The sequence below is a fragment of the Lithobates pipiens genome, unplaced genomic scaffold (genome assembly GCF_037356315.1).
Source record: "Lithobates pipiens isolate NorthernLeopardFrog02 unplaced genomic scaffold, aLitPip1_a1.2 Scaffold_18, whole genome shotgun sequence".
Classification (NCBI taxonomy): domain Eukaryota; kingdom Metazoa; phylum Chordata; class Amphibia; order Anura; family Ranidae; genus Lithobates; species Lithobates pipiens.
Window position 1 is genome coordinate 39,459,031 of NW_027507758.1, and position 27,464 is coordinate 39,486,494.

The window sequence follows — 27,464 nt, forward strand, 5'->3', positions numbered from 1 at the left end:
GCCAAATGTCGGGAGACATCAGACAGTTTTTGTTGATCCGGGCGATTTCTCCCGACATTCGTCCCGTGAGTATGGCAGCCTAACATACTGGAAAACCAGCAGCCGACCAAAATAACTAATTTGATGGTTGCATATAAATGATGGCATCAAAAACGGCAAGCTAGACAAGAAACTTAGTAAGAAAATAGGCGATAGGTGTTATTTTTAACACTCTTATGGATTTTAATATTTAACAACTCTTGTCTCTTTTTTGTGGCCGAGTTGCCACAAGAAAATGGCTGTCGCTCTACTTCTGTCATTGTAAGCCATGGAAAAATGGCCCCCGAATGGATGTATACATATATCTAGCCAAACATCCACCTAAAGATGGCGCCGGTTCGTTTCCGGCAACCAAGGCGATGGGAAAATGGCCGCTATTCACTTCCGGTGACCGGAGCTCCAAGAAAATTGCTGCCCCACATACCGACTTACACCCATATAAGAAGACACTTCCATTATCACTAGTCATCCCCTGATAAAGTCACGTGTCGGTGATGAACACGCGTTGGGAATACTAGGATAGTGGACGTGGACGTGGACGAGGGCGCTGCGCGTTTTGTATTGCCAGTCTGTTTTTACTTAATATGAGTACCTGCTTTTATTGTTATTACCAAAGAAACTTTTTACACAAAATACTACACTATCAAAGCATCCCTCTTTTTCCCATATCCATCCATGCCATGATTGCAAGGGTTACCCACCCCAGCGAGGTAAAAAAAAAAAAAAAAAAAAAAAAAAAGGGAACGCTGACTGTGAATGGGACATATAAACCAGCAGAGCTGGAGAGGATACTTTGGGATGAGTACAAGGGGACACACAACGTTTTCATCACAAAAGATACATTTACATGCGGTTACCTTACAGCAGTAAGGTAAGGGGACACCCATATACTTAACTTCACAAGAAGATAAGAAGCCATTTGTCACCAGCACCTCACTGCAGAAAGTGACCACCAGAACTTTACATTCGTTTTATCGATATACAGTCACCATTTTTACTGCACCATATCTTAATTTTGGGAAATAAGAATTTTTCACGGACACACTTATTTTATTCACCTATGATATATATTAGGTTTTTTTGGGGGGATAATTTCATCATATTTTTAATATCACTGTGATTATATTGTATTGGTCTATCAAGGGTCAAAAATGACCAGTATGTGACATATGCACCCATTGTTAAAGAGCATATAAATTGGCACATGTACAGTAAACTTAATCTTGTGTTGAAGTTTACATGCGTTGCCTTTCATTAGTGTATATTTAGTGTATTTATCACAAAGCACTTTTGTACTTTATTCTCTTATATAAATTATACAGCGCAGCACTATTCTCATCTTAAGAGTGTGTGCCTGAAAATAAACTTCTGCTGTACCCGCTATCCAAAAAACTCATGGTGAGTTTTTTTGGAGCTCTTGGAATCCTATGCCATGTATTAAATATTTTTTTGTGAAAACAAAGATAGTGTGTGGATGGATGCAGCTTGGAGCGGTGGCAATGAAATACATTCAGTTCAGATGCAATTGAAAGAACTTCTATTGAAGCCAAGTAAAGCAGTTCACAACAAGTCCAGTGGAAGGAAGTCCAACCAGGAACACTCACGGATAACAGCAGCGTATAGCGAAAGAGGACTCAGCCAAGCTGACAGCATCTGTCTTGAGAGGTGGAATGTGGCCTGGCCAGAGCGAGCCCAAGTGGGAATTTTTCCAAGAAGAGTGGTGGGTCCCCAAGTGTTCCCCCTACTGCTCTGGAAGCTTTCCCTACATTAGCCACATGTTAAATGCACACCAAACCCAGAAGCCAGGGTCTAAAGTAGACTGTCTGATCCAAGATGGCCACCAGAGTCACATGGGCTGTCAACATCCAACCGGATGGCTGTCCAAGTGACCCAGCAAACCATAGGAGGAGCCATGTTCCTCTTGCCTTCTTCTCCCCCTGCACTGCCACTGCAGTTGAGAAAATAGACTGCACCTGTCTACAAGTGTGTAGCACATTTTTTTTTTAAATAAAATCAAACCTCAGTTTAAAATTACAACCTTAAACAAAATATTAAAATAAAAATTGACCCAAACCAGTTCCTTTATACCTATATATTATATCTTTATATGCGGAACCTGTTGGATGTGAAATGCTAGTGGTTTAGTTATCCACAAGGTTTTATAGCAATGATTGCTGAGTGCACAGCTTTTATGGTCAAGAAGCTCAGTGGTAGAATAATTATTTGGTCTTCATCTACTCAAGAAACACATATGAGATAGAGCACCTTTTTCAACTTGGGTGTCTTCTGGGTTGTTCAGGGGTGCCTCGGCAAACTGCCTAAAAATTGCCCAAAAATTGTCAACAAGCCACAAAGCGGATCAAGCCTGCCTGTTTCTTGCACAAAGCCACAGGTTTCTATTGTGCAGGATTATAACCTTGGGTATCATGCGGGCGAGCCACTGGCCACCTACCAGGAATGACTTTGGATGCCTGCACAGCATCTTTGTTTGCCCCTTCCCTGCCACATCTGTCAGCACTGGGGTCATGGAAGAGAAAGGAAGAGAAACTGAGGGAGAGGAAAAATGATAAAATAATAGTCAGTAGCAGTTTGTAAAGGCGGAGCATTAAATGACTGATTGTTAAGTGGCCCACATGTATGGTATCGCCCCATATTTCCAACCACATGGGCTCTTTTTTTTTTTTTAGCAACTAGCGCTTGACATTCATATAAAAATGCAAATAAAATAAGCCTCACCTGACTTCGCTCATTTAAGACCGACAACTCACCTTATCTGGTACGCTTGTGGTGGTGGTGTTGTCCAGTGGTATATTTTTATTCCCATTGTCATCTTCATCATCCAGCAATAACAGATCAACGATATTATCAGCAACCTGTGATTTTAATAGGCTTGTGCAGTCATTGTCTGGCTGTCCTTGAACTGTCTGAGCCATGTTTAAGTTATTCAGCAAAGATTCAGAGTTATCAGCCAAGGTTAATTCCGTCTGCTTGGGACTAAACAGCAGTGGTGGCATATCATTACAATTATTTTCTTTTAAACCATTCAATGGCTGATTAAGCACATTACTTACAAGTTGCTGCTTCTGCATATCAACAGTCTGCTGAATAAATGGCCCTCCATTAGCATTTCCAAAATTATTATCCAAAGTGCTTTTGCCATCAAGTGTACCAGTGACTTCATTAAACTTGTTGGTTTGAGTCACGTGCGGCTGCTGCCATTTTTGTGCGCCTTGAATCTCCCCACCCAGTTGGGTGTTTGTGGCTGGTTTGGGAAGACGGCTGATGTGCTGAAAGTACTGTTGAATCGGCTGCTGAAGAATTCTTGGTGCTCCAGGTGCCTGAGTTACCATTACTGGCACGGTCACTTTGTAAAGTTGTCCTAAGTTAAATAAACACAAACAAAAATCCATATCAGCAAATGTCATTATCTTACGTAAACCTGAAATTTGTGCTAAACAAATACTGATTTAAAGGGATTGTAAAAGGTACGTGTTTTTTTCACCTTAATGCATTCTATGCATTAAGGTGAAAAAAACATCCTACAATACTGGCCCCCCCAGCCCCCCTGTTTTACCTGATCCCTCGAAAGTCCCACGCTGGTATATTGTATTAGTTTTAAAAGAAAATGTGGCACTTTAAGTGAACCACAAATGGATCTCTATGACTGCGTGTATGTGCGCACGTATGACCTCAGAATGACAGACATTCTGTCTTGCGTTTTAAAAATGTGTGATTGTCATTGAGAATGTAAACCAACTCTGTATGAGTACCCTGGGTCCGGCCCCCCCCCCCCCCCCCCAAGGTATGAATCTGGCCATAGTCTCAGAGTCGGGTAAAGCTCTGGAATGATCCCGACTTTATAGTCCGGATCCCACCCAGATTCCTTACCGGCAGCTGGCTCAGCCCATCAGCATGCTGCTGAGAGCCTGAGCCAGCTTCTCCTGCTTCCTCCATAGCCTGGTGCTCCAGTGAGTGCTGGAGGGACAGAGCAGAGAGTGGTGACTGACAGTCTCTGCTCAGTGAAGGCCAAGAATTGAGTAATCAGTGGTCCTGTGATTGCTCAATCTTAGAGCCGGCAGGGCACAGCTGCAGCATCGAACCAATGCTACAGTCATTGCCGAATATGCACAGTATGTTTGTTTTTATTATTTCCCAAACTTCTCCTTTAAATACAAGAGCCATGTATATTTTACTTTAAATCTATACATGTATATTTTAAATCTTGGGGTATTTTTTGTATTTCTTTCAGATATGTGCAGTAATCCAACAGGACTCAGGGCCAGTTCACACCAGATGCAGTTCTGTGCACTTTTATTCTGCACTAAAAATGCATGCACAGCGCTTTCCATTAATTCCAATGGCTCTAGTTCACACCAATGCAATCAGTTCCGGTCAGTTTGCAGAACTGACTGCCCTGGTGTGAACTAGAGCCATTGGAATACATGGAAAATACTGTGCATGCATTTTTAGGGCCAGTCTACACCACAAAAATGCACTCATACATTCCGGATCAGTTTTTGCTTACAGTTCACACCACCAGATAGATCCACACTAGCAGATAGGTCCACAAGGATGGCCACAGCATTATTGTTTGCAAGTTCCACCGTGTCCCTCATGCCATGTATTGAATTGCTGCCCTTCACTGTATTGAATTGCTTCCCGTTTGATCATTTCAGATTCTTAAACATTTTTTGCACTATACATATGTAACTATATATTCATACATACATTTATAGTTCCAACACTCTCTTACTATCATTTGCCGTTAGACAGTACAGGCTGCACTAAATGAGCCTTTGAAGAATGAATTTTCCAAAACGTCGGGATATCTGAATTTCTTGAATGTTGGGTCTATTACCCCAAGACCAAACTTTGGATTCAGGTTTTAGATGTATACTGTAAACTACATGCCATCGCTATTTGGTTTTAATTTTTAGTATGTGTATATTTGTTCTTTATTAAAATAACTTGCATTTTTGGATTTACGTTTTCTACTTCCTTTACTTCCTTACTTGACTATATCCCTGTCCCGCAAAATCCCTGGTTCACTCTATTGTTTTTCTCTAAAATTTTGGGATGTGGCCTGGGTTCAGTCTTTTATAAATCAATATATTAGTAGTCTTCCACTTGCCACAATATTGTATCCCCTTGTTAAAGGGGGCTTCCATTTTCTGATAAGCCTCCTGCCTGCAGACCCCTACAACCATCGGACAAGGACTGTGGGGATAAGGCCCTTGTCCCCATCAACATGGGGACAAGATGCTTTGGGGGGGGGGGGGGCTACTCCAAAACACCCTCCCCATGTTGAGGGCATGTGGCCTAGTACGGTTTGGATAGGGGGAGAGCGCTCTCTTATTCCTCCCACTTTTCCTGTGGCCTGCAAGGTTGTGTGCTCAGATAAAGGTCTGGTATGGATTGGGGGGGGGGGGGAGCCCTATGCCATTTTGTTTTTTTTAAATTTGGCACTGGGTTACTCTTAATATCCATACCAGACCCAATGGGCCTGGTCATGGACTGGGGGGGGGGGGGGGGGCGGGAGACCCATGCTATCTTTTTGAATGAATTTTATTTATATTGACGGGACCCAATAATTCATTAGAGTCACGATCAGTTTTAAATTACTTTTTTCTTTAGAAATGTTATTTTGCTGTGGTACGGTTGTAAACACGGGAAAACTGTGTCACTTTAAAAAGGCATACTATAGACACCCCCCCCCCCCCCCCCCCAGGGCATGATATTTAAAACGATATTTAGAAAAGACTATAAATGAATTAATACAAATAACCCATATTTAGGAGTTGCGCACCAGTATGAAGGAGATCCTTAACCAGGATTTACGTGCAAGGCCACTATGGTAGTTTCAGACAGTACCATCACAAATGGGAAGGAGATACTGGGGTGTTCCACATATGCTTTTTATCCTAAAAGACCAACTTACCAGAAGCAGTTTGCACCGTCATTCCAGCTGGTAGGTGGATTGGATATGTGATACCATGGGGTAAAGTAAATGAACTGCTTGACCCCGATGAATGCTGGAAAAACATAAAAAATGTTCTTGGACTTTAATTGGATAAATCAAAATTGCACTGTAAATAATAATTGGGTCTCACATCTAATTTTAAATCCTGGAAATTTTTATTTTGAAATAAAACATTTCAATACCAAAAGCTCAGCTCAGATTATCACTCCACATCACTGATATGAATGTGTAACAAGGCTCGTATCCACTATCCACCAGTATCAGCAAACGACAACAGAAAGCCCTGGTCAACAAGTATTAGGAAAACAGCATTCAATTGACCTTTTCAGACAGTCACAGGATTATGTGAGAGGTCTGCTTGTTCTTTCACGTTTATGTTAATAAACGCATATGCAGGTGTAATTGGGGGATTCACGTTTATGTCAGTTGGAGTGGTGTTCACACATCTTGTATGCTCTTTAAAGGTCTACAAATAGCCATCTTGTAATCATGCCCACTTGTTGTGGTTATAAAAAAAAAAAATAAAAAAAAAAAAAATGATGGAATTACGTCATACAATAGTGGAATCACGCATATCGACATAACAGACAAGGCTGTACCCCTGCAGTGTTGAGTCGGATTTAAAGTGCATCTAAAACCAACAACAAAAATTACCATACTTATCGGCATATAACACTCACTTTTCCCCCCTTAAAATAGAGGGAAATTCATGTGTACGTGTTATATGCCGATATGGGGCTGCCTCGGAGGGGAAGGGGAGGGGCGAGTGCCGCCGAATTACACAGAGGGATCTCAGGTTTACTCGGTGCTCGCAGTCACACAGTCCCACCTCCTGGACCGGTGTTCTGTCTATCATATGAGCCGGTCGAGGAGGCGGGACTGTGTGTGACTGGGAGCCCAGCGTAAACAAAAGATCCCTCTGTGTAATCCGCCAATGGCAAGGCTGCATTGATGGGCACTGGTGAGGCTGCAGATGGGCACTGATCAGGCTGCATTAATGGGCAATGGTGAGCCTGCAGATGGGTACTGATCAGGCTGCAATGATGGGCAATAGTGAGACTGCAGATGGGCACTGACCCTTATTCTGTTCTTTATTTCAAATGTAAATTTTTTTCCTAAAATTTCCCTGTTAAAATTAAGGTGGATGTTATACACCAATAAATACGGTAATATTTTGCAGCATACAAGTCCTTTAACCACTTCAGATCCGCGCTATTGCCAAATGACGGCATTAGCGCGGACCTACATTTCCGGGACTACGTCTATTGACGTCGTCCCGGTTACGAGCAGCCTGCGCGCCCCCTGAGGGGCGCGAGCGGCGCGCTCTGTGATCGGCGAGTCCGTGAGACTCGCCTGATCACCGATCCGTGTAAGGGGTCGATCCCGACCCCTTATCACGTGATCAGCTGCCAGCCAATGACAGCTGATCATGTGATAGAACGGAGCCGGTAATCGGCTATTATTCCTCCTCGCGCTGACAGCGCGAGGAGAGAAAAAAAAAGCCGATCACCGGCGGCCGTGATCGGGACATCAGTCCCGATCACGGCCATCAATACAAGGGACCACCTGCCACCTGCCTGTGCCCACCTGCCTCCCGCAGTGCCATCCTGAAGTAAAATAAAAGCAAAAGTAAGTGCCCCCCGTCAGTGCCCCCCGTCAGTGCCCATAGTGCCCACAGTGCCACCCCACAGTGCCACCCACAGTGCCACCCAATCTGCCTCAAAGGTGCTGCACCCCAGTGCCGCCCATCAGTGCCCAGCAGTGCCGCCCATCAGTGCCCAGCAGTGCCGCCCATCAGTGCCCAGCAGTGCCGCCCATCAGAGCCACCTATCAGTGCCACCTATCAGTGCCCATCAGTCCCATCTATCTGTGGTACCTATCAGTGCCCATCCGTGCCACCCATCCGTGCCACTTATCCGTGCCACCCATCCGTGCCATTCTATCTGTGCCCATCTTTGCCCATCAGTGCCGCCTTATCTGTGCCCATCGGTGCCGCCTTATCTGTGCCTATTAGTGCCGCCTTAACTATGCCTATCAGTGCCCACCAGTGCAGCCCATCAGTGCCCACCAATGCAGCCCATCAGTGCCCACCAATGCAGCCCATCAGTGCCCACCAATGCAGCCCATCAGTGCCCACCAATGCAGCCTATCAGTGCCGCCTAATCAGCGCACTTCAATGAAGGAGAAAAATTACCCGTTTGCAAAATTTTATAACAAACTATTAAAACATGATTTTTTTTTTTTTTTTTTTGCATCTTTTTTTGTTTGTTTAGCAAAAAATAAAACTCCGAGCTGTAACTAAATACCACCAAAAGAAAGCTCTATTTGTGGGAAAAAAATGATAAAAATTTCATTTGGGTACAGTGTTGTATGACCGCGTAATTGTCACTCAAAGTGCATCAGCGCTGAAAGCTGAAAATTGGTCTGGGACTGAGGGGGGTTTAAGTGCCCAGTAAGCAAGTGGTTAAAGGAGGGAGGGAGGGAGAGACAGAGAGGGAGAAACAGAGAGGGAGAGACAGAGAGGGAGAGACTAAAGCCTCATACACATGATCGGACTTTGTACAAACTTTCCTGTGGATTTTTGTACAAAGGGAGTGAGCCGAGAACTTGTATTGCATACACACAGCAGGACTTTTTCAGCCAACTTTCACCAAATCATGTGGTTTTTCTGCTCTTTACCGCCACCTTTGGTCAACTTCTGTATTGTTGTCTGATCTTTTGCATTGGTTCTGAACATGCATGTTTGTACTTTGTACAAAAGTCCTATGGTTTTCTGTACACACAATCAGACTTTGCTCCATCAGGCTTTTGTTGCCAGAAAGTTTGTCCGTTCGCACTGCCAACAAAAGTCAGATGAAAACCGAAAAAGTTTGTGCGATGGAGCGTATACACGGTCGGATGTTGCTCGAAAACAGCTAATTTGCATGTTTGTTGTCAAAAAGTCTGATCGTGTGTATGGGCCTATAGATCCAAAATTTGACCGGTTCAGCAGAAACCGGACGAATTTCGATTCATGTTTGAGCAGGCTGACTGAACCAAAGTCGATACATAAATCGAACTGGGTATAATCAATCTGTCGGATTTTTCTACATGTGCTTAATGCCAGTGGCTATAGCTGCTAGCAGTAATCGTATTCTAACGGCCAGGAAGGCTCCCTATGTCCCCTCACCAGCAAAATACAATATCACTGCAGGAGGCATTCCATCATCAACACTGAATGTGTTGATGGTGGAATCTAGCCATTTTCTTTCCTTCAACCCATCGCTTGCCTTAGATGGACCTGTAGATTGAGATGGACTTTACATAAGTGACTAGCAAATTAAAGCCTGACTGGTATAGAAAATGTTAGTTTGTAAGCTATGTAAAGGATAGAGACTGATGTCAATGTCCCAAAAAATAATAATAATAATAATAATAATAATAATAATAAATAAAATAATAATAAATAGCAGCTGCCAAATGTTTTGCACCTCATAACCTTGGGAAAATACTAATTTTTCACCCAGCGATATAACACCTACCATGTCTGATCCTGTAAAACTGGAAATGTTTCTATTTCCTTGAAAGACTGAAAAATAAAAAGTGAGAAATAAACATTTGTAGCAAAATACACAAAAAAAAAATAAAAAATAAAAATAAAAAACCATAGCCAGATATTTAATCAATTGTGGCTGACCCTGCCCTTTAAAAAAAAAAAAAGTTGGCCTTATTTTTCCTTAATTTTTAATTACTTAGCTACTTGACTAATACTGAAAATATTGTACTGTAGATGCATAATGTATGCAATTTAATCCTCGTGCACCCTGGGAGTCAAAAACTCTGTTTTTTCGGCCACTAAAAGCCCCTTCATGTTAAGTCTATGTGTGCCTGTACATACAGGCATTTAGAGGTAAAAAAAAAAAAAAAAAAAACACACACAGGTCAGTCACTTGCACATTCAAAAATGCCAAATGCATTAAAAAAGCAATAACGCAAGACTCATTTAGATATGTTTGTGTGTTAATCCATTCTAATCGAACATTAGAGGAATTTCTTGGTGACAAGACAATCACACAATATAAATTATAAAACAGAAGTTTTTATTACAAAATCAAATATTTAAAAATGATTAAATCCATACAAAACACAGTACAGTATTATACAAGCATGGCCTCCCTTTACTTAAAATCCACGGGGACAAGAAACTCACTGTTGGGTAATGACCTCGAATTGTACATTCAGGTGACCCTCTTTGGTGTGTGGATCCTCATTTGGTTTAGTGAGCCTTTGTACTGATTAACCACCTGCCGACCCGAGCCACACAGTACATATATTGCGGCAGGTCAGCTCTATTGCGTGAAACTACGTACCTGGTGGCATTGCCCAATTGTACAATCATTTTGGAAAAAGATCTTTCTGATAATTACAAACATTTTTGATCATCCAATTTTTCCAGACCCAATTATATCTCTCCTTAATTTAAAACCAGCCTTTCTGATTCAGAAACAATTCAAATTAGTTCTTCTTACACTCCTGATAGCCGCAAAGCAGACTATAGCCAATGCGTGGAAAACAGACGTGGTGAATATTGCAGAAACCAAAACGTAGAATGAATCAATCTTTCATCCATGCTAAAATGGACGCTATAGATAAAAACCAGATGACAAAGTTTGACATCATATGGAAACCCTGGATTAAATATTATACATCAGATAATATTGATAACCGAGTTTTATTGTTATGGTGATTAAGATTTTTTATAGAATTACAACATTAGATGATATATAAAACCTCCTCCGGAGAATTATTCCCTCCCCTTCCCCTCCTATATACCTTTTATGTTCCTCCCTTACTATATAATACTTACTATAAACATACTTTAGAAGTTATGGTCTTTAAAATCATATATTTTCTTTTAGACATATTTATATTTTCTTGGGATTAAAATGTTTAAAACTCAGCTATAAGAATGTTTTCAAATTCTAAAATATATAAGGCCATTTATTGTCATTCCCACTAGATTATCTTGAAATTCTTCTTTGCTTTATATCATCCGTACTTCAATATGTCTTTTTATTTCTGGTATCAAATAATTTGTCTTATATTCTGTACATGTAATTTATTTTAACATAAAATAAAAACTTTTGAACGAAACTACATACCTTTAGGCCTCATGCACACGAGACGCAGATGAAACCTCTGTTAAAAAAAAGCTGAAACGCGCGTTTAGAAACGCGCGTTTTGCCGCGTTTGCATGTCGCGTTTAGACGCGTTTAGACGCGTTTAGACGCGTTTGCGTTTAGACGCGTTTATAAAGATAACATCATGTAGACCCTCCCCAAGCTCTCAAAGCATTTTTTTTAACTATTTCTGCTATTTTGATCAGAGTGAGCAGCAGCAGCATAGAGAGCAGTTGTACACTTGCATTTGCCGTGTCACTTGCCACGGCACCTGCCACAAGTTGTGGATTGTCCACTTGCCACGTCACTTGCCACAAGTTGGGGATTGTCCACTTGCCACATCACCTGCCACAAATTGTGGATTGTCCACTTGCCACGTCACTTGCCACATCACCTGCCACGTCACTTGCCACGAGATGTGGATTGTCCACTTTCCACGTCATCTGCCATGCCACCTGCCACAAGCTGTGGATTGTCCACTTGCCACGTCACCAGCCACATCACCTGCCACAAGTTGTGGATTGTCTACTTGCCGCGTCACTTGCCACATCACCTGCCACGTCACTTGCCACGTCACCTGCCACAAGTTGTGGATTGTTCACTTGCCACGTCACCTGCCACGTCACCTGCCACAAGTTGTGGATTGTACACTTGCCACGTCACTTGCCACAAGCTGTGGATTGTCCACTTGCCACATCACTTGCCACGTCACCTGCCACATCACTTGCCACGTCACCTGCCACAAGTTTTGGATTGTCCACTTGCCACGTCACTTGCCACGTCAGCTGTCACGTCACTTGCCACGAGATGTGGATTGTCCACTTTCCACGTCATCTGCCATGCCACCTGCCACAAGCTGTGGATTGTCCACTTGACACGTCACCAGCCACATCACCTGCCACAAGTTGTGGATTGTCCACTTGCCACGTGACTTGCCACATCACCTGCCACGTCACTTGCCACATCACCTGCCACAAGTTGTGGATTGTCTACTTGCCGCGTCACTTGCCACTTCACCTGCCACGTCACTTGCCACGTCACCTGCCACAAGTTGTGGATTGTTCACTTGCCACGTCACCTGCCACGTCACCTGCCACAAGTTGTGGATTGTCCACTTGCCACGTCACTTGCCACAAGCTGTGGATTGTCCACTTGCCACATCACTTGCCACGTCACCTGCCACGTCACTTGCCACGTCACCTGCCACAAGTTTTGGATTGTCCACTTGCCACATCACCTGCCACGTCACCTGCCACAAGTTGTCTATTGTCCACTTGCCACGTCCCATGCCAGTCACCTGCCACAAGTTGTTGATTTTCCACTTGCCACGTCACCTGCCAAGTCACTTGCCGCGTCACCTGCCAGGTCACTTGCCACGTCACCTGCCACAAGTTGTCTATTGTCCACTTTCCACGTCACTTGCCACTTCACCTGCCACGTCACTTGCCACAAGTTGTGGATTGTCCACTTGCCACATCACTTGCCACCTGCCATGTCACTTGCCACAAGTTGTGGATTGTCCACTTGCCACGTCACTTGCCACAAGTTGTGGATTGTCCACTTGCAATTGCAGTTGTTTAAAATATTTTTCTAATGGTTTTTCATCATTTGCAATCATTTTTGAGATTTTTAATGTAAAAAAAAAGGTCACCTTTAAAAACGCATATAAACGCAAACGCGGCTAAACGCGGTAGCGGCGTTTTGCCGCGTTTTACCGCGTTTTGCCGCGTTTTGCGTCTGAAACGCAGAAATTTTTGTTTCTGAACGCATTTTTTTGCTTCTGGAAAAACGAGATTAAACGCAACTGCATATAAACGGAAAAAAACGAGACTGTGTGCATGGACACATAGGATAACATTGAATGAGTTCAGGTGCAGTTGAAAAAACTGTCCAACTGCATCTAAACGCGCGTTTAACTGCGTCTCGTGTGCATGAGGCTTTATGCAATAGCCAGCGGGGGCGTGCGCAGATTGGCCACAGGGGGAGCCAATTAGCAGGTCCGGTGCATGCGATGTCTGCTGGCCACCCACGATTGCTCTGTGGAGGTAGAGCTGTGGTCTGCCGATGTAAACAAGACAGACTGCAGTTCTGTCAGGGATGAGAACCCCGATCTTGTGTCTTGCTAAACAGGAACACGGATCTCTGTGTTCATCCAGTGAGTCCATCCCCCACACAGTTAGAAAGCATCCCCTAGGACAGACTTAAACCTTTGATCGCCCCTGGTGTTAACCCCTTCACTGCCAGTGTCATTAGTACAGTGACAGCGCATATTTTTAGCGTCGATTACTGTAATAATGTCACTGGTTACCAAAAGCGTCAAAAGTGTCAGTTAGGTGTCCGCTGCAATGTCACAGTCAAGAAATCCCTGCCGTTACTGGTATAAAAAAATGCCATAAAAATATCCCATTATTTGTAGATGCAATAACTTTTGCGTAAAGCAATATATGCTTATTGTGATTTTTTTACCAAAAATAAGTAGCAGAATACATATTGGTAAATTGATGAAGAAATTCATTTATTTTTTTATTGGATATGTTTTATAGCAGAAAGTAAAAAATATTGTTATTTGTTTCTAGCACAAAAAAAACAAAAAAAAAACAAAAAAAAACCGCAGAGGTGATCAAATACCACTAAAAAGAAAACTCTATTTGTGGAGAAAAAAATAAATAAAAAACACACACACATCAATTTTATTTGGGTACAAAGTCACACAGCCGTGCAATTGTCAGTTAAAATAACGCAGTGCTGTATGGCAATAAATGGCCTGGTCATTAAGGGGTGAAACCTTCAGGGGTTAAAGTGGTTAAATTGTTAGTTATGATAAAATGCCTCTTTATATATTTTGTCATGCAATTTCATCTCCTTGTTAATTATTTGATTTTGTAATAAAAACCTGCTATTTTTAATTATATTGTGTGTAGCGATGGCTCCTGAAGAGCACACCCTATGCGTTTTTCAAAGTTAAAGTTATGCCTGAACTGCAGTTTGGTTTGGGTACAATTGTCTAAATTTGGACTTCAGCATCAGTCTGACTGGACTATGAGATGTTCAGCCTGGCCACAGGGGGCACCGTCTCTTCTGGCAGGTATGGAACTATGGTGTTATTGGGTGCTTAAGTTACTCTCTCTCGGAGCCCACCCAGTGGGAGTGGTACTCTTGCTGTGCTTTCTGGGAGAGGGTATTTAAGATCGTCACGTGGTTCGGGGTTCTGGTCCAGAATGTTGTACTGACTTCATGGTCCTGGTCCTCCTGACCAGCCCCCAGGAAGGCTATGGCCTGGGGTGCGAATCCACCCCATCTTGATGTCTCGGGGCTGGCTAGCCCGAGGAAAGGAAACTAAAGAAGGATTCGGAGGTGCTTGGGTGCCGTCTCAGGTTTGGGTGAGACCCAGTGACTTCACACTATACTGGGGAGAACTCTTCAGAAAAAGACCACGTACGGGTTGGTTTCTTAGTAAGAGCCTGGAGGAGCTGAAGTACCCAAGAGAATCCGGTCTTGTGGATATCGCCAAGCTGGCTGAAAGATCCAGGTATCCTTCAAGTTTAGTTTTCCTACGTGTTCTACAACGTCGTCTGTGGCAGAGACTTGTTCCTGAGTAAAGCACCTTGTTGGTTGCTAGGCCTTGTGAGAGAAGGACTGTCCAACTTGAGTGAACATCCAGTTGCAAATGGCTATTCTCTAGATGCAGTCAAAGTAAGCAAGTTCTTCAGTACATGACTGACACTTAAGCCCCATACACACTATCAGTTTTTCTGCTGAGTTTTTCCTTCAGATTTACCAAAACCATATAATATGAGGTCAAACATTAGGAGTTTCAATGTGTATGCAATCAGACGGGCCCTTCTACTATGTGGTTTTGGTAAATCTGAAGGAAAAATTTAGCAGAAAAACTGATAGTGTGTATGGGGCACCTGAGTACCTGAATTTCCTTTCAAACCCTCTGATCCCATTTTAAGAGACTGTTTATTGTCTAGGTTCTACAAATAAAATCCCTTTAAGTGGATCTGTTGTCAGTCTCTCGAGTTACTGGGCCATCTACCACGGGACACCCATAGACATGAAGTGAGGAGAAAAGAAGGTAACGGTAAGCCCAATCTAACCAGCAGCTCCTTTGGGAGTTAGTGCTACGTGTGATTGCCTTGGCAACAAGAAAATCCCTCTTTCTACTACCCAATAATGTTCCATGTTACTAGGATGTGGTGCCTATAACAACCCTTATTACTCCTTATAAATGCATTCTAAAGGGCAGAATATATATTTTGGCCAATTGAATGCATTAACATCAAACGTGCATGAACACATAAAAATACATGCAAAATACAGCTTTGGGCACATTTTGTAAGCAGTCTTGTTCCTCCCCTGGAGAAAAAGGCATCCAAGGCCTAAATGTTGTAAGCTCTAAGCCCCTGTACACACGGTCGGAAATTCTGATGGAAAAGGTCCGATCGGACCATGTCAGATAATCCGACCGTGTGTGGGGTACATCAGACTTTTTCCGTCGGAATATCCGACCAACAAAGTTTGAGAGCTGGATATAAAATTTTCCGACAACATGATCCGATCGGACTTTGTACAGAAGAGAATCGGCAAAGTGCCACGCATGCTCAGATCAAATTATGAGACCAAAGCTATTGGCTACTAGCCGCAACGTAGTCCTGTTGCAACGATTGAATGTCATCACGTTCCGAACGATTGGATTTTCCGACAACTTTGTCCGACCGTGTGTATGCAACACCAGTTTCGGACAAAATCCGTCGGAAAAAAATCTGACGGATTTAGTTGTCGGAATGTCCGACCGTGTGTACAAGGGCTAATGAGCAGGGCCCTCTGATTCCTCCTGTATGGAATTGTATTGTAACTGCACTGTTTGCCTTCATGTTGTAAAGTGCTGTGCAAACTGTTGGCGCTATATAAATCCTGTATTATAATAATAATAAAAAATAAATGTTAGAACAGCAGCAAGAAAGGTCCAATAATTTAAATTTCTAAATCAGTAGCCAGAACCAGAGATATCCTTAACTTTGAGCTTTAAAAATAGTAAATTATGAAATTATTCTTAACTGATCTTTTCAACAACTTCCCACAGAATCTAAGATTTATGAGGAGTCACTTAACATTGAAAAAAAAAAAAAAGGATGTAATTGAGAGTTTAAGTTGATTTACAATGGTATATAAAGTTCATAGGCCGGACACTTTGCACAGAAATAAACCAGAACGCAGACCAACGTTATAAGTAATATTTTTCATTAAATCTGAGTGCACAATGAATAATTTTCATTGTCGAGCAATGTAAAGACAGAATTTTAGTTATGAAATCGAACCAAACTAATGGTTTACTTTGAACATTCTGATTTTTTTTTTCCTCATATGACGTGCATCTTACAAGAACACAGCTGTTCACATGAACTGTTTTTGCACTTTGCATGAACCCCATAAATCTGCAAAATGTTTTCACAGTTTGTTTTTGACTCCAATAAAGAGAAAAATGTGCTTTGATGAATTATTGAATGATATTAAAAAGCATTGCTTAAAAATTATTTATACTATTACACAGGGCATTAGGCATAACCCTAGAACTTTATTCCAGAAGTTTCTCTTAAAAATGACATGTAGAGCACGGGAGGGGGCGATTATTATTAACGGAATAAGTAACGAAAAATTTCATCTGCTAGCGATTCATGAGTTTAACAGAGAAAACCCTGAATCTAAAAAAAAAAAAATCTCTAAAATATAAAAAGGTGCTTCAGGGGTTTTTGGGTAAGAGGTATGCATTTTTTGTAACTGTTGCCAATGCTTTCTTAGTGAAAATTAAAAAGAAAATGTATTGAAGAAGTAACCTACAGCCAAGAGAACAAAACACATTTTTAATTAATTCTGGGTGGGAGGAAAGTAGAGTGCAGTAGTAGGTGACGATGGTAGTTAGACTTCAAAAACTAGACAAAAAGTATTCAGATAATTTTCTGTAGCACTGACCCCCGAAGGAGCTGCTGGTTTTTGATTCGGGCCTGCACTCTAATAAACCCCCCCTTGACACAGCTGTAGTGCAATACAATATACCTGTACTGTAACCTCAGGATCCACTGGCTCCATCTGCTTGGAGAAAACAACACTCCACACAACTGGATAATTAACCAAATATATTTTACTGTGAATATGTTTCAAAAGGTTATTACAGTAATTGTGCTGTCATCCCAACATAGGACAACAGTACAATGGATTTCAACAATATATATTATATATATATATATATATATATATATATATATATATATATATATATATATATATATATATATATATATATATATATATATATACATATACATATACATATACACACACACAGGAGCTCCCCCTACTTTTGAAGCAATGTGTGAGATCTCACTTAAAGTACTTAGTCTTTGATCTTCTTGCCTTCGCTAGCTAAAGTAACTCCTTGTGATTTGTAATCCACAGGTTAAAGTAAGTTAAGGTAAAGGTGCTCCTGGTATAAATTCAGTAACCATATTACAAGGCTTAGGACATCAGAGTAGATAGGCCTCAAACCTGCTCCGTATCACTTGCTCTGCACCTCCTCCGTGGAGCTATAAATCCCAATGAGGCCTGTGTAGGAGTCTGAATGTGAAAGTTAAACTGTGGGCCGTGACCCGCTCACTAACTAGCTCGGGGATCCGTGTTGTAGCTTTGGTCCGGTGACTGCAGCTTGCTTCTCCGTCAGCTGGGCCTGTCGTTTCGTTCCGCTGGGTGAGTCCGGTCCCCCGATGCCCAAACGAGTGTCTCTGGCACCGTCAGGTCACTCACACAAACTGCTGGATTTGCGCTCTGCAATAGCTGAGGGCTGATCTCTCCGGGAGGACCTCCTCGCATGCAGGCCATGCGATCCAAAGAGACCTAAAATGGCCGCTCGGGGTCCTTTTATGTCCTACCCAGCACGCAGTGCAAGAGAGGGTGTCCATGGGTAGGTCACCAAGCATCCTGGGTAAAAAAAGGTCAACCTCCAAATGTAAATAATCAGACACTTCCTGTATTGTATTCAATGCTTGAAAAACCAAAGTTATCCCAGTCCCCTTCCTGTATTTGACCGCTAGATGGCGCCAAATACTAAGCTATAGAATTGTCCATAAGCTTGCATTGTAAAACATTAACATCACATTAATAGGCAAAAAGATGTCATCACTACATTTCTTTCAAGGCAGCGATTGGCTATTTGCAGATCTTGATGGGAGGCACAGTAAGGATAGCTAGCTAATTGGCAACATAAAGCTCTGAATTATTCAGACCTTGTTCATTTTTCAGGAGACTATGCAAGCTGCAGTCTGCCTATAAGGGGGGGCTGTTGACCATCACATCCTCCATGTTTTCTTCTTTTGCTGGGTGCCAAGTGAGGGTCACACAAGAGGTTCCCCCCTCGTGATGAGTTTTTTTGGGCTATGCCAGGCATTGAACAGGATTGATAACCCTTCCTAGTGGGGCAATGCTTTGCCAAAAAGTGTACTCACCAATGCCCAGGGACCAGGCAGGGGCTGCAGTCATGTGAATAGTCCTACAATAAGGCAGTCTCCCAACTCTGAGACAAGCCACATCTGTGCAGTATCCAAAATACGGAGTTCCTCCTTTTTCCTTTTTTGTCCCACACACTGGTACTGATGTATGTGTTGCATTCAGGAGGGACAGGCTGAGCCACTGCCCCCTGCACCAGTCAACATACCTCTGTTACCTCACTCTCTGGGGTCCAGCCGAGCACATAGCGCAGACCTCATACATGCCATCACTTAACTGATCGTTCTGTACCAAGTGACCAGGCTAGGGATGCACCTATTTTCAGTATTAAGTTGTGCTAAACCTCTTTAGCACCCCCTGAGTCTACTGGGAGCAGAAAGGTAACTCCAGATACAGGTGACAAGCTTACATTCACCTCAAGGCTGAGTTCATGGCTATAATGGGAAGTTGAACAGAATTTTGGGGCCAGTCACTTTAGGTATTTTTCAATGCTTTAATGAGAACTTGAGAAAGGTTGTAGGAAAGAGGGTTAGGGGAGGTTTCATATACACTTTTAGCAGATCACTTACAGACTCCTTGAATCCAGAGGACAAAACAGCTTTCTCTTTAGATGATCTTGAATATCTGGATGTGTCTCTCTCACAGACTTAGCAGCCAGGAGCTAGTTACCTTGATTAGATTGTAGAACAGCTTAACAGTACCAGAACCTTTAAGGCGACTTGGTGGTACTGTAATGGTAGATATAGGTGCGTCCTCCAGGCGAGTCACCAGGCCCTTCTGAGAGACCAGCCTTCATCTTGGCTCTCTCCAACTCTCTCCCATGATCTCCTCAGCTCGGCTCGGCTCCTTCCACATGGGCAAGGCAGCCTAAGGACCACCTCAGGATTAGTATACCCCAGACAGGCTTCTGGGCCTACTGCAGAATATGCAGCAGCATATCCTCAGGCCAGAAGGGCCCCACGGTAAGAACTGACTAGAGCACATGGCACCTGCCCAATAAATACCCCTTCCCAGAAAGCACAGCGGCCAGGAACCTCCCTACTGGGCTTTTTCCAGAAAAATAATATTCATTACAGCTCAACCTAGCTGTAATTCTCACGCTGTCCTGTGGTACCACTGGCAATAGTGGGAAATGCACAACCCAGCCAAGTTTAGAACAGAACCAAATATACAATCAAATCTGAGCTGTTTACAGCTCAGCCAAAAAACAAAATTTAAACTATAGCCCCATTTTTAGGAACGGGGGGGGGGGGGGGCTACACCTCCATATAAAGTGAATCCGTGCAATAAAAAATTGATTCGTTATCACACTATAAATAGTCCATTATATTGAAGAAGAGTTTCCAATGTGAGAATGACATGCGATAACCCCATGAGTTGAGGTGAGAAGATGCAACTTCCACCTCGACACATACTGCCGCTTACCGACTCCAAATGATCTCCTTTTATGGGAGATCACACACGCTTTTGGCTTAATACCCAAACTGGCCTCTAAGATGTAAAGAGATATAGTAAAATACTGCGCCAACCCAAAGTATAAAAGCAGCCAACACAACAATAAGACTGATTGTAAATAAGTATGTGAATAAAAAGTGTAGCGCTAAGGAATGTGTCAGGTAAGGAAAACAAAAATAGAAATATATATATGTGAAACTATTCATATCAAAAAATATATTTATTGTCTTGTGATGAGCAGCACACGTGAATGTCGCGCAATACTGGAGTATAGCAGACCTGTTGCGATACGAGTTGCACGAAGTCGCAAAACACTAGTAATGACTAGTAGAAAAGTGAAGTGATATAAGTGACTGAACTAAAAATCACAATATCATGTGTGAATATTCAAAACCAACATAGAAATTAAACATCAACCCTATAATATGCAAGTGCTCAAAAACACTAAGAACAAACAACAAAAATGTCATGTATAGCTGTTCCAGCAGATGTAGTACTTTAGGCAATCACATATTATGTGCAGATATTGACCCTTACATAATCAAAAAAAAAAAAAAAAACTGAAAAACGTATGGACAAAACAGATAATATACTAATTCCAATGTTGATTAAAACTGCAAACGTGATAGTCCATGCATATGAGGAAAACAGACGTTGCTGCTACAAATATTCAACAGTCTCTGAGGTACGTGCCGTGATGAGTGAATAAAAACACCCAGGAGTGCCTTCACCTTCCAGGAATGGGGGAAGAGAAAAAAAAAAGGTATTCTTACCCAAGATAGTGGATCCAACTCACCATACAGCGGTGGATCAATCAAGATATATAGAGCCAGTGATGTATGGCTAGGGATGAGCTTCGTGTTCAAGTCGAACGTACGTTCGACTCGAACATTGGCTGTTCGGCCGTTCGGCGAATTCCGAACGTTTGGGCCGTTCGCTTCAAAATTCGAGTGACGCGCGCGCGGACCACAATGCACTGCGGTGGCGCAGTGCATTGCTGCCCCATGATTGGCCAAGCATGCACTGTGACCCCGCATGCTTGGCCAATCGCAGCGCCGGCAGTGAGGAGAGCCATGATTGGCCACAGGCATCCTGCCTGTGGCCAATCATAGCTCAGGCTGTGTAGTGCACGCCCCACACTATATAAGGCCGCCTTTGAGGCGGCCTCGTGTAGTGTGTTACTTAGCATCTGAAGCAGTGGGTGTTCTGTGTACCTTCAACACAGTACACACCAATCGTTTTTGGCTGATTTCCTATCTTGCTGCTGTGTAGTGGTTGTTGTCTGTGCCCTGACTGCAGTATACACCACTATATTCACCTCACCTATATAGCTAGTGATCTAGCTTTAACCACTTAACAACTGCCCATTGCCGATTAACGGCTTCAGGGGGGTTGTTTAACTCTGAGAGGCCGTTAATTAACGGCCTTCCAGAATTCTGCTCTCGCGTGCCCCGAGGTGTGCGCACTCGAGAGCATCCGTGACCGCCGGGTCGCATCACGGATCACAGTAAACGGCCGCTCATAGCGGCCGTTTACCACGTGATTACTCCGTCAAATGACGGAGTGATCACTTGGAAACAAACCGGCGTCATGTTATGACGCCTGTTCCTCCCTCCCTTCTCTGTACCGATCGGTACAGCGGAGGGGAAAGAGATCGGTGTCAGCAGCGATGTGGGCTGCATCTGCAGTGCCCACATCGCTGCTCACCGAATTTAACCCCTCAATTCCCTGCCAATACTCTGCAATACCAGTGCATACTCTGCAGTACCCCGCCATTACTCTGCAGTACCCCGCCATTACTCTGCAGTACCCCGCCATTACTCTGCAGTACCCCGCCATTACTCTGCAGTACCCCGCCATTACTCTGCAGTACCCCGCCATTACTCTGCAGTACCCCGCCATTACTCTGCAGTACCCCGCCATTACTCTGCAGTGCAGTACCCCGCCATTACTCTGCAGTGCAGTCAGGACCGCTGATAGAAATCATGGGGCCCCGTACAGCCTACCTGATGGGGCCCCCTTCAGCTCCACCCTGTCCCCACCCCTGGTCCCTCCTTCAGCCCCACCCCTGGCCCCACCCATTGCCCCTCCTCAGACCCCACCTTGAAACAAAGTGTAGGTTCGTCTACAAGTGATATTTGTTTTTCTCCAGCCAGTTATAGGTTTGATTATCCAAAAGAAATGCTGTTTTCAGATTAGAACAGACCTCGTTAATATCTATATGTAATACGAACCATTAATGAATAAATAAAATGGTATTTTGAAAAAATTAGGGAGATTAAACAAATGACAAAGGTTGAAAAAAACAACAAGCCAGGTCTCGTTAAAGATAGTTTACTGTAGATAGTTTTCAGGTGTATTGGCAGGGCAGAGGCGGCTCTAAGCTTTGTGGGGCCTTAGGCAAAATTTAGGCATGAGGCCCCACTCACACCCATAATGGGAAAAATAATTCAAGTGATAAATAACTGTGTAAGGAGGGTAATTGGACACAGTACAGGGGGGAGGACACAGCACAGGGGAAGGGTAAGCAGGCACAGTACAGGGGGCAGGAGGGTACAGCACAGGGGGAGCCGGATGGCACAGCACGGGGCGAGGGTAAGTGGGCACATTACAGGGGGTAGGAGGGCACAGCACAGGGGGAGGGTAAGTAGGCACAGTACAGGGGGCAGGAGGGTACAGTACAGGGGGAGCAGAAAGGCACAACATGGGGGGAGGGTAAGTGGGCACATTACAGGGGGTAGGAGGGCACAGCACGGGGGGAGGGTAAGTGGGCACAGTACAGGGGGCAGGAGTGTACAGCACAGGGGAGGGTAAGTGGGCAGGAGTGTACAGCACAGGGAGGGAGGGCAAGTGGGCACAGTACAGGGGGCAGGAAGGTATAGTAAAGGAGGGAGCAGGAGGGCACAGCACAGGGGGAGGGTAAGTGGGCACAGTACAGTGGAAGGTAAGTGGGCATAGTACAGGGGGCAGGAGGGTACAGTACAGGGGGAGCAGGAAGGCACAGAACAGGGGGGTAAGTGGACAGAGTATGGGGGCAGGAGGGAACAGTACAGGGGGAGCAGGAGGGCACGGCACAGGGGGGAGGGTAAGTGGGCACAGTACAGGGGGCAGGAGGGCACAGTACAGGGGGCAGGATGGCACAGCACAGGGAGGGCAAGTGGGCACAGTACAGGGGGCAGGAAGGAGCAGGAGGGCACAGCACAGGGGGAGAGTAAGTGGGCACAGTACAGTGGAAGGTAAGTGGACATAGTACAGGGGGCAGGAGGGTACAGAACAGGGGGAGCAGGAAGGCACAGCACAGGAGGGAGGGTAAGTGGGCACAGTACAGAGGGTAGGAGGGCACAGCAAAAGGGGAGGGTAAGTGGGCACAGTACAGGGGCAGGATGGGACAGTACAGGGGGAGCAGGAAGGTGCAGCACAGAGGGGAGGGTAAGTGGGCACAGTACAGGGGGCAGGAGGGCACAGCATAGGGGGAGGGTAAGTGGGCACAGTACAGGGGGTAGGATGGTACAGTACAGGGGGAGGGTAAGTGGACAATACAGGGGGCAGGATGGTACAGTACCAGGGGAGCAGGAGGGCACAGAAGAGGGGGAGGATAAGTGGGCACAGTACAGAGGGCAGGAGGGCACAGCACAGGGGGAGGGTAAGTGGGCACAGTACAGGGGGCAGGAGTGCACAGCACAGGGGGAGGGTAAGTGGGCACAGTACAGGGGGGGAGGAGGGCACAGCACAGGAGGAGGGTAAGTGGGCACAGTACAGGGGGCAGGAGGGTACAGTACAGGGGGAGGGTGAGTGGGCACAGCACAGGAGGGAGGGTAAGTGGTCACAGTACAGGGGGGAGGAGGGCACAGCACAGGGGGAGGGTAAGTGGGCACAGGACCGAGCAGCAGGAGGGTACAGTACAGGGGAGGGTAAGTGGGCACAGGACAAGAGAGTAAGGTAAAGGAGGGAGCTGGAGGGCACAGCACAGAGGGAGGGTAAGTGGTACAGGGGGAGTGGAAGGAAAGAAAGATACCCATTACATCAGGGTGCCCCCCCCCCTAGAGACCCCCCTTATAGCAGCACCCCTTGCCCTCTTTAAGATCCACATCATTTATATTGCCTACCGGCAGGAATAAGGTGCAATGAGAGCCGAAGATGGGGGGGGCGGAGCTGAGAGGTGGAGCGGTTCTACAGAATTCTCCTGTGTTTACAGCGGCTGAGCAGCAGAGCCAAAAAGGGTTACCAAGGCGGGCGGGGAGAGAGGCACCGAGCGGAGGAACAGACTGGCATAGCTAAGAATCCTCCTTGAGTGGAGCGCAGTGCCGGAAGTTCGGGACTTGGTCCGACACTGGCTTCATCCCCTGATGGGTCAGCGGGGCAGACAGGAGAAGTGGGCAGAAGGAGGAGGAGCAGCAGCATTAGCAGCTCTCTCTCCTTTCCTGCTTGTGAGTGGAGGATGGAAGTGTCAGCGCTGGCTCTGAGCGGCTGTCCCTGGCTGTGATCCGGAGCTATCAGTGAGCTCCGATCAATCGGTAAACAACCCGTTATCTCTCCATGTAGCGGTGAGCAGAGTCAGCACTGTGTTGGTGGCGGGGGTGCGGACAATGATTGGTGGAGGAGAATCTTTTTTTTTTTTTTTTGTTTTCTTCATTAAAAATTTACTTTGCAGTTCAGGTTGCCCGGGCCCCCCTGCTGGTCAGGCCCGGTACAGCAGGGCCAGTTGTACTGGCCTATCAGCGGCCCTGAGTGCAGTACCCTGCCATTACTCTGCAGTGCAGTACCCTGCCATTACTCTGCAGTACCCTGCCATTACTCTGCAGTGCAGTACCCTGCCATTACTCTGCAGTGCAGTACCCTGCCATTACTCTGCAGTGCAGTACCCTGCCATTACTCTGCAGTGCAGTACCCTGCCATTACTCTGCAGTGCAGTACCCTGCCATTACTCTGCAGTACCCTGCCATTACTCTGCAGTGCAGTACCCTGCCAATACTCTGCAGTGCAGTACCCTGCCAATACTCTGCAGTGCAGTACCCTGCCAATACTCTGCAGTGCAGTACCCTGCCAATACTCTGCAGTGCAGTACCCTGCCAATACTCTGCAGTGCAGTACCCTGCCAATACTCTGCAGTGCAGTACCCTGCCAATACTCTGCAGTGCAGTACCCTGCCAATACTCTGCAGTGCAGTACCCTGCCAATACTCTGCAGTGCAGTACCCTGCCAATACTCTGCAGTGCAGTACCCTGCCAATACTCTGCAGTGCAGTACCCTGCCAATACTCTGCAGTGCAGTACCCTGCCAATACTCTGCAGTGCAGTACCCTGCCAATACTCTGCAGTGCAGTACCCTGCCAATACTCTGCAGTGCAGTACCCTGCCAATACTCTGCAGTGCAGTACCCTGCCAATACTCTGCAGTGCAGTACCCTGCCAATACTCTGCAGTGCAGTACCCTGCCAATACTCTGCAGTGCAGTACCCTGCCAATACTCTGCAGTGCAGTACCCTGCCAATACTCTGCAGTGCAGTACCCTGCCAATACTCTGCAGTGCAGTACCCTGCCAATACTCTGCAGTGCAGTACCCTGCCAATACTCTGCAGTGCAGTACCCTGCCAATACTCTGCAGTGCAGTACCCTGCCAATACTCTGCAGTAACCCCCAATACTCTGCAGTAACCCCCAATACTCTGCAGTAACCCCCAATACTCTGCAGTAACCCCCAATACTCTGCAGTAACCCCCAATACTCTGCAGTAACCCCCAATACTCTGCAGTAACCCCCAATACTCTGCAGTAACCCCCAATACTCTGCAGTAACCGCCAATACTCTGCAGTAACCGCCAATACTCTGCAGTAACCGCCAATACTCTGCAGTAACCGCCAATACTCTGCAGTAACCGCCAATACTCTGCAGTAACCCCCAATACTCTGCAGTAACCGCCAATACTCTGCAGTAACCCCCAATACTCTGCAGTACCCGCCATTACTCAGCAGTACCCGCCATTACTCAGCAGTACCCCCAATACTCTGCAGTACCCTGCCATTACTCTGTAGTACCCCCCAATACTCTGCAGTACCCTGCTATTACTCTGTAGTACCCCGCCAATACCCCTCCAATACTCTGTAATACCCTGCCATAAATTGCCATACCCAGCCATACTCAGAGATACCCAGCCATACTCGGTGATACCCTGAAATACCCAGCCATAGACGCCCCCCACCCCTCACCGCCCTCCGGTGCTTCTACCAACTCGCCAGTACGATCAAAGCCAGAATCTTTTTTTTATTTTTTATTTCAGGCTTCCCAGCCTAGAGGTGAGATGTGGGGTCATATTGACCCCCCAGATTTCACTGTAAAGAGGACCTGTCACCCCATATTCCTATTACAAGGGATGTTTACATTTCTTGTAATAGGAATAAAAGTGATCAAAAATATATTTTTGGGGAAAAAAATGTCAAACTAAAATAAATAAAGTAAAATGAACAATAAAAAAATAAAATAAAAATTAAAGCGCCCATGTCCCCATGTGCTCGCATGTGCCACACATGTGAGGTATCGCTGAGAATGTTAGAGCGAGAGCAATAATTCTAGTCCTAGACCTCCTCTGCAACTCAAAACATGTAACCAGTAAAAAAAAAAAAATTAAAGCGTCGCCTATGGGGATTTTTTAAGTAGCGTCGTTTGGCGCCATTCCACGGGCATGTGCAATTTTGAAGAGTGACATGTTTGATATCTATTTACTCAGCATAACTTCATCTTTCACTTTATGCAAACATTGGGCTAACAAGTGGTTAATAATAGAGCTTGCAGTCAGTAGTGTTAGGAGATAGTGCGTGCTGTCTGCGTGCTCTGTACCCAGTACATACCGCTATAATATAGGGCAGGCCCCTACTTTCAAACATCCAACTTACAAACATCTCCTACTTGCAAACGCAAGGAGACAGCAGCAAGTGAGATGAAAAAAGATGGACGACAAAACAAATTATACAGGGGTGATAACCCTTCCCTATGTTTTCCAAAAAGCTTAAAGATAGTTTTTTTGACTGGAGCTACACTTTAAAAATGTACCGGTTGAAAATGACAAACAGATTCAACTTAACACAACAAACCTACACAGTCCCTGTCTTGTTTGCACCGCCTGTATACTGCTGTTCTGAGTATATAGGGCCTGGGGGCCACACGCATTTCCTTTTTTTAATATGGGTACGGGGTTCCCCTTAATATGCGTACAAGACCCAAATAGGCTGGTAATGGGCAGGGAGGGCTACCCATGCCATGTTTCTCAATGATTTTCAACCATATTGCAGGAACCAGATATAACATTAAAACCGCAAGCAGTTTTAAATGGTGTTATT

At 44.8% G+C, this 27,464-nt stretch overlaps 1 protein-coding gene across 1 annotated transcript in view; it reads right to left on the reverse strand.

The window, feature by feature from the left end:
• The window catches only part of GTF2A1L (general transcription factor IIA subunit 1 like), a 155,020-nt gene that overhangs the window by 96,391 nt on the left and 31,165 nt on the right, over positions 1-27,464 (reverse strand). The window contains exons 4-6 of the mRNA XM_077485603.1: positions 9,541-9,587; positions 5,978-6,071; positions 2,808-3,418 (exon numbers count right to left, since the gene is read on the reverse strand). Coding sequence (XP_077341729.1) covers positions 2,808-3,418; positions 5,978-6,071; positions 9,541-9,587 — 752 coding nt within the window. The remainder of the gene's footprint in view (positions 1-2,807; positions 3,419-5,977; positions 6,072-9,540; positions 9,588-27,464) is intronic.